This window comes from Limanda limanda, chromosome 18 (genome assembly GCF_963576545.1).
Source record: "Limanda limanda chromosome 18, fLimLim1.1, whole genome shotgun sequence".
Lineage (NCBI taxonomy): Eukaryota > Metazoa > Chordata > Actinopteri > Pleuronectiformes > Pleuronectidae > Limanda > Limanda limanda.
In genome coordinates, this window is record NC_083653.1 from 10,792,117 (window position 1) to 10,804,305 (window position 12,189).

A 12,189-nucleotide genomic window follows, 5' to 3' on the forward strand; every position below is an offset into this window, starting at 1 on the left:
GGAGGAGAAATGTTAAGGAAGAGGAAATAAAATGTAATATTCACTACCGTTTACTGAGGGCTGAAGGGACGATATAATACTCACTGCTTAAAAAATAGAGCGCCGTTCTCAAAACATACCTCACAAAGTTTCACAATCTATCAAACCATCGTGTTGCATATTTAGAAATATCTCCATAAATCAATTTTCTTCAAAAAGCAGAAAACATGTGGCAGGAGTCGTTGAACCAAAGCTTTGTTTCAAGTTTGAGATCGGTTTATGCTAAATCTTTCCGTGATCAATGGGGTAGCTCTCTGTAAATTCAATATAACTGAATAAAATCAGATGTCCTGCAGGATGTAGACATGTGAGTAAAGAAGAGGAAAGAAGAGGCAAGGTCTGCCGACTCGACATGTGGTAACAAACATCTGGAAACAACATGCATCTCTATGTACGACTGAAATTTCCACTAAGGCACACATTGGGGGCTGTTGGGAGAGAATCTGGACAACTGAAACATATCAGCTAGTGATAATTTGAGATGTCACTGAGTGGTTTAGGATATGGACAACAAAAGGATCCCAGTAGATTTCTAACCTTAACAAAGAGTTGCCTGAAATTTTTTGTGTTGTCTTATGACAGTTATTGCTTAATGAACTTCATGTGAATGATGGTTAAAGTTATGATGAGGCTTTAACACAAGGAAAGTGATACGAACAAGAGTCTAAACACTAGTTCATTCTTAGTTTCCATTTACGTAACAGATAGAGATTGAATTAACATTGTTGCTAAATTGCTAAATGTTTCATGGCAGCTACTTATCATGGGAATAGTCTTGGGTGAGGTTTGCTGAAACACATACTTACTCAGAAGTACTGAGTGAGGAAATGGGCATCTATTTATCTTTCAATCTAACCATCCATCCACCCATCCACCCATCCATCCATGCATCCATCTAGCAACCTCTCCAGCTATCTATCCATCCATCCATCTGTCCATTTATCCATCCATCTGACCCACTATTTGTCCATCTATCTGTTTTTCTTTGCATTATTAGATTGTTTTATAATTTAATTTGGTCACAAATTGTCTCAGTTCTTTTTGGTTGTGCGTGAGAGCAGCTCTATCGCTCTGAATTCAGGATGTGGGGGGGACCTTAACCTTGACTTACACGTTTTTGGAAGTAAAGCTCAAGTTTAAAGGTCGGCTTTACTGGATCGTAACCGAGCAGAGGGCCACAACCTCGTCCCTAACGTTAGTCTTTTTCCTGCAAACCCATTCCAATTATGCACGCACATGGTGGCTCACGCTGGGCCAAAAGAAAAAGCACGTGGCTGTTTTCTTTCAGTAACAGAGCAACTGAAAAGCCTCCTTGTTGTCACACTCAACTTACTCAATTATGTCTCCATAAAAGGGCGGTAGACAAAAACAAGCAATTAGCAGATGGAGGAGGCCGAGACATTAAGAGCCCCTGAATGAGGTCTATTGATGTGCAAAAATGTCATGCTTAGATTACTGTGGCAACCATGGGAGAGGAGAATGGGGCCAGGAGAGACATGAGAGCACAACAAATTGGAAGTGACAATAAGACAGAGAAAGAATAGCAGCATGGCCCCGTTACCCACAATGTGGAGTAGACTGGGAGGAAGTGACAGCTCATTTGTGGATGTCTTGGAATGTAACAGCGTTTTAATTTTGTGTAATTGATGGTGTATTTAACCATGCAAACTAATATCTGTCGGGTTGCAACTACAATTGTTTGAGCTACTGGCCTACTGAATTTCACTGAAGGGATGAAGTATCCCTCCACATATCCATCTAATCAGGATCATTTCAAAGAAATCTTCAGAGATTGATCAAATGTTGAAATGTCTGTTGAAGACAAATATTGGAAATCCTTTGTAAATCAAGTCCAAGGTTTGTCAGTATTTGAATATGTATGTTGATATCTTCTTTCCCTCTTTATTTCAACAGCAGGTTTGGTTTATCATATGTTATGTGTATCTGAGATTAAGACTAGGTTGGCACTCCTGTAAAAGCTAGCAAGAGAAGAATACACTTTGAATAAACAACCGAATCATCCGAATGAATGACTTTGTTCATTGATGGCTACTGTTCTCAGTGTATAAGATAAAAGAAAAAGTGTTTCAGTAACAAATCAACCCTCCCTTCAAATGTATGTATCCATTACAAAAGTTTAGCAACAAAGTCCACAGACAGATGTTAATGAACGGATTAAAATTATATTCTAACCATTAAATGCTTTTTATTAACACATAATATACAGATAATGATAATGTTGATATGATAATCAAGCTTTGAAAAGTTGGATCCTTTCCATTAAACATGCATCCCTCATTTAAACTTGGTGTTATTCTATATAATTCGATGTCATAACAAGACATAAACCCAAAGATGTGTTAGTATGTCTCTCAATATTTACCAGGTTAACTTCCCTGTCTGTGTTAAGTCCGATTTCCAACTATGTTTAAAATAATGATATTTTAAAATATAAAAAAAGATATCTTCACTTTTTAAATAGGCTGAACGACTTCATATAACAGCTGGATACAGTCGATTTTGGTAAATATTACCCGGTATATTTTTCAGCCATGAATTAATACACACTTGGGACTCTAGTGAGCAGCATAGTGCACATGAGATTGAATGAGAATAAACTATAACGTCCATGTTCAAAACACTGAAGGTCACATAGTTGTAAACATGTGACACAGTGTGACCAATGTATGAGTTTTTAATACATTTTGGTACAATGGAGCTCTGTGACTCTATGTTGTGCATTAGCTACACATACAATCCTCATTAGCACATCGGTACTTTGTTCTTTAAATCAAGTTTAAAACATTAAAAATAACTTACTAAATTAAACAATTATTTTCTTAGTAGTTCTTACCACCAACTCGGAGAACATGCCGTCCAGCTCATCATATCCTGGCATTGGCAGTGACGGCTCCATGGACTGCAGGGCGAAGTCCTCCCGCAGCCTGTAAGTGATCTCCGGGTGGTCGTTGCTGTTGAAGCAGCAGAAGATGAAGGAGAGACCACCGCGCCCACCACCGCCGCGCTTCCGGGGAGCCATGGCTGTCCGATGCTTCCACCTGGTAAGGGCAGGGAGGGTGGGAGGCTCCCTCAGGGCCTCGTTGCAGCCTCCTCCACCTCAGAGTTTGGCCTCCGTCAGAGAGTACTGTGGACACAGGGAAGGGACACGATCAGTTTGCAACATAAACCAAAATCTTCACCGCTTAAGTTTATGATTTTAAACTGGCATTCACAAAAATTTAATTACAGAAGCAGAGTTTTCCCAGGCACAGATAAACAATGGAAGATAATAGGATCCATAAATACGACAAATCAATTTGAATGCTACGAAACACAATGCACAATACTTTATACTCGCTTAGACAAAATCTGAAAACTCTCAATAACCACCTCGGGAACAAGCTGTATGGGGCCATTTCTGTCATTAACCACAGCTAATTTACTTTCTAACAGCTGGATTACACAAATCCCATCAAGGCTATGACGTCTGAACACAACCTGAACCTCTGCCTCTGGTAATGGTTAATGATGCAGGGTGATCATTTTTGAAGGGAAACTATAGGGCACTGTATCAGTGAGATTTAATTAAATCATTAACACAATAGTGTTCTGTGAGGGCGTGATGTTTGAAATGGAGACTATAATTTGCCTGGATTAGAGTATTCAGACCTTTTCATCTCCCTTTTGCTTCGTGTTCAGCTTTACTCTCAATACCTAATGAGTAATGATTAGGGAGGTGTTATAACAAAAGCTGAAGCGAGAGGTGTGTCTGGCTTATTGTTGTTTTAGAGACCGGCTTGGCCCATCATGGGTAAAGAGCAATAGCAGTTCTTCTATGAACCCAGTGGTTTCGTGTAAGAAAGCTTGGAAGTTGTGAAATTATATTTACAACACTTGGAGTCCATAAACTGCCCTCAATCAGCCTAATAGCCAGCATTGCCAGGCTTTTTCTCTCCTGGAGGCCTGATCTCCCACTTGGTTTGTTCTGCAGCAGCTGTAATTTAACTGGTAATGCAAGAAATGTGTGCAATCCTGTTGAACTATTGCACATTTGGCCCCACCTCCAAGTCACAGATAAAATAACATAGAGATCAGCTGTCATAAATGAGCAGCATTGCTGAGGAGGGTTGAGTACATTACGGAAAGTTTTTGGCGTGACAGATGAAGATCCACCGAGCAACAACCTTGGCATTAATGTAGGTTTCCCAGATGCTTCAGGGTATGTTTTGGGTTGTTTTTAGCCATGATAAGGGTGGGGCTCTCGGATGGTAATGTCAGTGTGCTGCTTGCTCCATAACGTTGGTTCAGATTAAATATTTCACCATCTATGTGGATTGTTGAGAAATTGTTGCACAGACATTCAAGGTCCCCAAATTATGAATCCTATTGATCCTCTGGCTTATTGTTTTCTATTGTCAATCTATAACCTTTTTGAGTGAAATGTCTTGTTGCTATTGGTTCATTAATGTCTATAAACAAATTCTGCATGTGAATATGCAGAATCTGTAGGCGAGGGACAAGGTTTTGCGGCCCGAATTCTTCTGGAATGCAGGTAAATGACTGTAGATTTGCCAGGACGTCCACGAACCTTAGTTATGGAAGGGTTCTAAAAATGTAGGTGGGACTGCAGATTAAGACACGGATCCAGGGGTTTATTCTCATCCTCACAAGTTCTATGACAAATCAATAATTTTAGATTTTATACCACTTCTTTCTGTGTATTTATTTCTCAATACAATCTACATAATAATGTATAGGATTGTTCGGCCCAGAGGTATGTGCTCCACTAAGGCCCATTGTAGTCTGACCTGGGATCAGATAGAGTTGTGTGTGGAACATTTGGTCCTCTTGTTACAGCAATCCAAACACGGCCAGCTTAGTTCACTGCTAAAGCTAAAACCTGAAACCTTAGCTTTTGAGACAAGGCAGTCTTCAAACCTCACTACTGAAAACAAAAGCAGGTCTGATTTGCAACAAACTACTGATTCATACAAACATATCCTGTAATAGAGAGGAGGCAGCTGTAGAGAGTGTTATCCGACCTGTTGGCTCATCTCCAAGCAGGAATAATAAGTACACAAACAAGATTTCTCTGCTTGTGAGGCGAGTAAAGATGTCCACGAGGACACTGTTGTCAGCATGTCACAAAAACAGCCCTACAGTCGCCATCCCTGCTGTGACCAGCGTTGTGACGCCAAGCATCATAAACCACAGAGGCTGTGCTGACCTGCAAGAATTTCTGGATGTCTTTTCTTTGTGACCGAACATAACCACGCTTATTTGACCTTTCCCAATGATTTCCTTTAAGACAGAGGCTTTGCCCAGAAGGAATGCATCATATTGCAACATGATGCATTTCTAAATCCAACCTGGTCAGGTCACGTCCCTCGTCTACATGATGTTCCTCTAGAAGGGAAAATGAGGACATTTCCTGTGGCAACGTTGTCTAAATAGAGTCAAACCTCACAAAGTAAATTTTGTGGTCGACCTAAATAAAACCTGATGCCATCACTGTCTTATTTTAGCTATTTCTTTGGTTCATCTGTGTTCCCTCTATCCAGCAACTGTACTTTTCAAAATTGTCACAGCCCTGGGGGATTTTTAAAACCACGAGAAAATCTAGAACTATTAACTCATTCATAATTTTAGACACCCTAAGAACTTCTTTGATCTGTTTTGGCCTCTTCTGATAAATCAACACTAACCAACAGATGAGACAGAACGGAAAGCTATCATTTAAGTTGCCATCCCCAGGCAAACGATATGATCACCATTTGATCTGACACATGGGGGCTAACAAACCAGTTAATTGTCTGGACAAATTGTCAAACAAAACTGACAATTGCCACTTTTGTTTCATCACTAAAAGAATCAGTCTTTTTCAAACAAAGACAGCAAAAGTACTTATGTATACAATGTCCAGTCAATGAAAAAGCTTATACTGCACTACATAGACAAGGTGCCTGAGGGCAAATGGCCAAACGTGGGATAAAATACACAGCAGTTCACTCGTGACATACACACACAGTGTATTTATTTTGACACATCCTTGACTTTTCCAAATAGACTACCAGAGGCCTCAGCAGCAGCCGTTTGGCTTCACGCTCGCCATCTATTCTAGTATGAAGGGAAGAAGCGATTCAAAGCCCTCTTTGCCCATATTAGTCCACAAAGCCGCCCATCTTTTCCATTAGCTAAAGCGAGCTGTAAACTTTGTATAAACCCCCGAGCCAGAATGGGACAGCGCTGGTCTCCGTCCAGCAACAGGAACCTGCATGTGTCAGGGCTCGGTCGTGTGGGGAGGTGTGCAAAGAAGCCAACCGCAGCGGCAAAGAGACAGGGGAAGGGGTTTACGGTTTGAGCGTGCATCCCTATTCAATGGGAGGACTTTGTGTTGGTGCTGTAATTGTTAACCTGTGAGACCTGAGACCTCCCGGCAATAACCCCCGGAGGTTGTCTGTCAGACGGTCAAGGTTGCCAACATAACAGGGGCCTGTTGGAACATGTGGACATTCCTCTCATAGCCAGGTGAGCCCTGTGACCCTGAACAACAGCCATACAGCAGCACCTTCCGCGGTCACCTGCTCTTAAAGAGAGGCAACACGGAGTACAATGCACTGCAGTTCATGTACAACTCAACCTGTCAAAGTGAGGCCTTATCGCTCGACACAGTAAAAGTCAGCAGAATTGATGGCTACTTCCAGGAATGATCTTTGTATTAGGCATGTTCGAAATGTTAAAAGTCAGCAAAACCATGTAAATGCTACATAACAGCTGCTCTTTCCCACATAATCATGATGAATGATGTTTATATTAACATAAATCCCCTCTTGGACTGCAGAGGAGAAACATCATGACTTTTGTACTAGGCCGCTGTTCTCAGTACAAGGCTGATTCTTTTGTACTTCTTTATTCGTACACATCCAATAATTAAACCCGCCCACCCATGTTCACGCAAACACTTCGCTCTTTGTCTGGAGGAGATTTCTATCCTTGGATAGCCTTGTTGTTTTCTTGACCATGTGGTTTTGGCGGGTGACCTGGCGTGAGGCCAGACTGTAAAAAGAATCCCAGTGTTTGTAAAAGTGAATGAGAGCCTGTGTACGCTGCCCTTCAGACCTCTCAACGTAGACCTGCATGAACTGTCAGGTCGGCTGGAGAAAAGGCAGAAGTTGAGAGGAGCATAAGATAAACACAGATGAGAGATGCTCACGTTACTGAACATGTGTGAAGAGTTACAAAGAACAGAGTACGGATTCAACGACCACCGGACATCCACATTTCATCAAGCTGTTGTCTTCTAGCTGTTCCAAGGTCTCTTTTCTTTCTCTTTCTGAATTTACAATTCCTTTTATTTTGCTAAATGGTATTTCACCATAGATTGTAAAACAAGTAAAAGAAAAAATGTTTAAATGTCTTTAAACCTTTAAATTTAGTAGTAGAAAATGTTTACCAGTGCCTACATTAGTATTTGTCATTTCTTGGAGTATTTTTAAAAGCTTCATATATCTAAACTCTGTCCAACCTAGGCTAAAAGGATGTGTAAGTCAATAAACCATAAGAGATGATAAAATTACTAAAATTGTGGTATAAATAAAAAAAAACTAAAGTCGGTCATCTTTTTTTGGGACTTCCATTCTCAGAAGGTTAATAGCCCAATAATATTCATAATAATGAAGCAATAAATAAAAATGTGAAACAGGGCATCAATCTTAAGATTTAAACCAAAAAACAGCTTTTTTCAAAAAGCCATGTCCACATGAACATGATTTCACTGTATAGTTAAATGACTGCTCTCATAAATACATTGCCTTGTGTTGAATTTGTAAACACAGGCAGGTCAGCTTCAAGCTAATGCTAATAGACCGACATGTGCCTGACTTGGAACAGAATTCAACCTTGGAGCGAGAACAGAGTGGACAGTGGAGTATCGAAAGCAGATGTGTGAAATACCTTCTTCTGCACCAGCTGGTATCTCTCAGCAGTTTCTGGCTCTACTTTTAATTTCTGAAACCTAAAGCTAATAATGGCCTTTATTACAAGCCGTTCTGTGATGTTGGCCGGGACAAAATACAGACGAACAGTTCAGTCATGTTTCTAATTGAGCAGAGAAGTACTGGAGCCAAGGGCAATGGAGAAAACCATGAATGAGAATGTGGGAATTAAGACACTGTGCCGCTCGACCCTAACCTCTGACCTCTGTGGGGAGAGAGATAATTAAATTCTTCTTAGAAATTGGAATCGATAAATTGCTATGGTACCGTTATTATCAAACTCTTTTCATAATTTCTCGAGCTCAGGATGACAGAATATACTCAGTCAACATCTGAGGGAAAGTCCTATAAAGTCATGAGATGTTTCAGCTTAGGTAGAATAAGAATAAATGTAACCACTGTTGACTGACTGCTTTGGTATTTAGCGTTTAGCTGCAGCTGTGTTATAGGCGGAGCAGAAAGGCATTGGGTGCACAGAAGTTTAATCTTCTTTTCTGATTTAGGATTTGGGATGGATCAGACGTGCAATTTGACGTTCATGTCATCATAGTACTTTCAATGCAAAGCACCTCGACACAGTTTTACACTATCCCACTGCCCGGCTTTACAGTGTTTCTCACACAGACCGAAAAGGAAAATGATTCAGCACAAGAGGGTGCTTATGTTGAACAAAGCCACTGGAGTCATGGTTCATGGTTTGGGGATTGCAGTGTGCTTCACTCAAGAGGCTTATGGACTTTTGGAAAACCCCCATGATTGTTGAACGCTGCACTTGGTAATTTATTTTGGATCAATTTGAAAAGTCGCAAACAAAAGACCCAGGAGTCCCACAGTGAAGGCTATTGGTAGTCGCTCAATCAAAACACTCGGCCTGAGCCTGATCTGACCAGCTGAAAATCAATCAGCGGCCCAGTATTTGCTTGCTTAACTTGTGAAACTCAACCTGTTTTGACCTGAGAATAAGTTCGCCACCACAACATCTCGATGACTCCCTGCAGCTGTAGAACGTGTATTACTGAGATTTCTCCCAAGAAAGACAAATCTGTATACTCATGCCTTTGCTGAAAGTAGCTGTTAACTAACAGTGAACAGATCCATCAATTACCCATGTTAATCACAACTTTGGCAGTTGTTTTCATGTTAAATATGGTGTTTCAAATTGTCTACGTTTCTCTGGTTTAGCTATGGTACAAATGGCACAGTGGTGCCCAATTGTCTTGCACAGCTGGACAGCATGTATAGCGCTCTATCTGCCAATTAATTCATGGAACCCCGAATACACAATGAGTAAACACACGCAGACTTGGACACACATCAGAAAATAACTGGGCCATGATAGAAATGCTGACTGGCAGGTTAAGAGGAGATTAAGATCATCACTTCTCAGCTGCGACCAGTCGGACGGCTGAAACACGTCATAATAACTGACTTCAGTGTGAAAGCAGCAGTGTCCCAGCAGCAGAGCTGTTTGGCTATGATGTGTGTAAGTGCGTGCGCTCATGTGCATTTGCATTACAGGATTATGTGTCAAGATACGACAAAGGCATTGCCTCTGGAGCGTTACTGTCACATGGTTGAGGGAGTTGTTGCAGAGCATCTCAGATTACTGGATTAACATACAGCGATGCAAGGAAAGGGATAACAGCAAAGACAAGCACAAAGGAAGCATGTATTCGATCAGTTTGTATAGTTTAATGTGAACTACTTCAACTTCATCAAGTCCAAAACTACTGAGTAGAATTTGCCATTTTTTAAGCAAAACAAACATTCTGGTCCTTTGCAGCAGACAAAACAAACATCTCCACACGGGCTGTTGAAAACGATGATAGGTATTTTGTCAAACTTTACAGACAAAACAATCAATCAAACTACAAGGGCAGTCAGTAGACCTTCCTTACACATGTTGCAATATTAAAGAAAGTGAAAAAGGCTCCTGGATCTGCCCCTTTGTCCGGATCCACCCAAAACTGTTATGGGTTCTTTTTTTTGGCCCATATTCCACTATTCCACTAATGCTGTGCCTAATTTCCAGATCATCATGACAACTGTCGAGAATGAAAAGTGTTTCATATTATAGCCAAACTCTACATTGGACAAAATTCCTACATTCTGTCTATGTGCGTGTAATTAGACAAGTAATCACAATGGTAACATTCAACATTACATTTAATGGTGCACAACAAGCCTAAATACAACTGTGTGCTCAGTTACTAACACACAAAGACTGCAGTGTCTGCTGTAGCTGAAAACAGGGAGCTCCATTAGCCACGTCACAAAGAGGTAATCTAATTGTTGTCCTCGTGGTCTTCACACACTTCATTTTAGCAGTATCATGGTCACAGCCTATGATGACTGATTAGTTGAAGAACAGCCTCAGTATCTAGATCCCATCTACATCTGTCATCATGAGTCGATAGAAATAATCTGGTCAAAATGGACATCAGACCGGAAAAGATAAAGGCTGTGAAACCAGCTGACTAACTGACTGTGTATCTCGCGACACTACAGGTTCCATCTGTGATAATCTCAGCTGGTAACATGTTTTGTCTCGGAGGCATCTAAATTATTTCAAAAAGCAATGGGTTAAGCAAATGCAGCATTGTTTGTCAGTAACCCTGTTGTGTTGCTTGGGAAAGATTCAATTATGGGTGAATCTAATTTGTGGTACGTTCCAGCTTTTTACAAGTCTTCTTTTTCCCGTAAGAGATGCCACAATGATGTAAAAGCCTGGAAATTGTCCACTTAATGGCCGCTCACCCTTAAAACTTAAAAATGAGTTGCGTAATAGAGTCGCATGTTTCAGACAGCACAGACGCCCCTCTGATCCATAGAGGTGTCCATACTTTGTACCTATCTGCATTTGAAAGCAAAACAAAACTAAATGTTATTTAAAAATGTTGCAATGTTCCACACCCACCCCAAAAAAAGTGTTTCCCTTTAAATCTTACATGAATGGGCAATAGCGCAAGCAAAAAAAAATGTCTATTTACGACTGGGGAGTGTGCGGCTGAAATGTAGGGAGGACAGAGATTAAAAAGCAGGTTAAAGGGCTGCTGCTCTTTCCACAGGCAAGGTTGTCAAACCGGTTCCGCAGATAGACTCTCCAACCCCCCACTCTTCAACATGTTAGCATTCTTCCTCGGGTCAACCCTTCAGGTGGAGTTTAGACTTCGGGCAAAGAAAGAAACTGTTGAACATACGACAACAACCTCACCAGGATTTCATATTATTCATCCAGGTTTACTTTGTTGGCAATGTTCCAAAATTTTTTATAGTTTAGAAATATTAGGAGTACTTATGATACCTTCTAATAATGAGCAGCAGGTTATAGCAACAACAGCTAAATATTTATTATCTTATCTTTAAGTTTAGATAAAAAACATCAAGGTGTCCATTTAAAACATTCATTAACGGATAGTTCTGATTATTTGAAGAGTTATAAAAGAAAACGTATTTTAGACAACTTAGAAAATTTGCATCTTATTCTGAATATTTTCACCACCCATCAAACAACCTTTTCAATTTGTTCTATATTTTCTCAACAACTGAACTTCTACATGCATACACATAAGGACACACACGGTATTAAGTCACAGAACAACAGTTTGAGTCATAGCTCCAGTGTTTTGTGGAGGAGAAAACATATTTAAAAAATTAGTGATTATGACAGCGGCAGAAACATTGGTTCAGTGTGGAGACCCTCCTCTGAGTGTGTTCAGAAAAACCTCTGCAGATGAAGAAAGAGAGAGACAGAGGGGAAACTTTTGTGGATTGGACGCCAAGTTGCAGCCCATGAAAGAGCCCAAGCTTCTTGGTGGTGCAGATGTGTGAACTGTGAAGCCCACGCCCACAGACCCACAGAGCTACTGCTGCTCTGAGTGGGAGTTGGTTACAACACTAGTTCAGGACCTCTCCTGAATCAGAGGATGCCTGTGCTCCAAGTTATTTGGCTCTCGATACATCATATTGCATAATTGTGTAGGCTGTTACCGTATCATATTTGTGTGTTATAGTCAAACCTAGCTGGAATCACGAAAACCCACAGCCACTGTTTTACTGTGTCAACCGTAGCCAACAACATTTAATGTTGTAGCATAGCATTAAGATAATTGCTTCTGACTGGTTGGGATAATATATATACTGCTGAGTTGTAATC

At 40.6% G+C, this 12,189-nt stretch overlaps 1 protein-coding gene across 3 annotated transcripts in view; it reads right to left on the minus strand.

The window, feature by feature from the left end:
- LOC133024042 (disheveled-associated activator of morphogenesis 1-like) overlaps window positions 1-12,189 on the minus strand; it is a 52,024-nt gene that overhangs the window by 21,497 nt on the left and 18,338 nt on the right. For all 3 annotated transcript variants that reach the window (XM_061090997.1, XM_061090994.1, XM_061090996.1), the window contains exon 2: window positions 2,894-3,184. In XM_061090997.1, coding sequence (XP_060946980.1) covers window positions 2,894-3,079 — 186 coding nt within the window. In that variant the 5' untranslated portion in view covers window positions 3,080-3,184. The remainder of the gene's footprint in view (window positions 1-2,893; window positions 3,185-12,189) is intronic.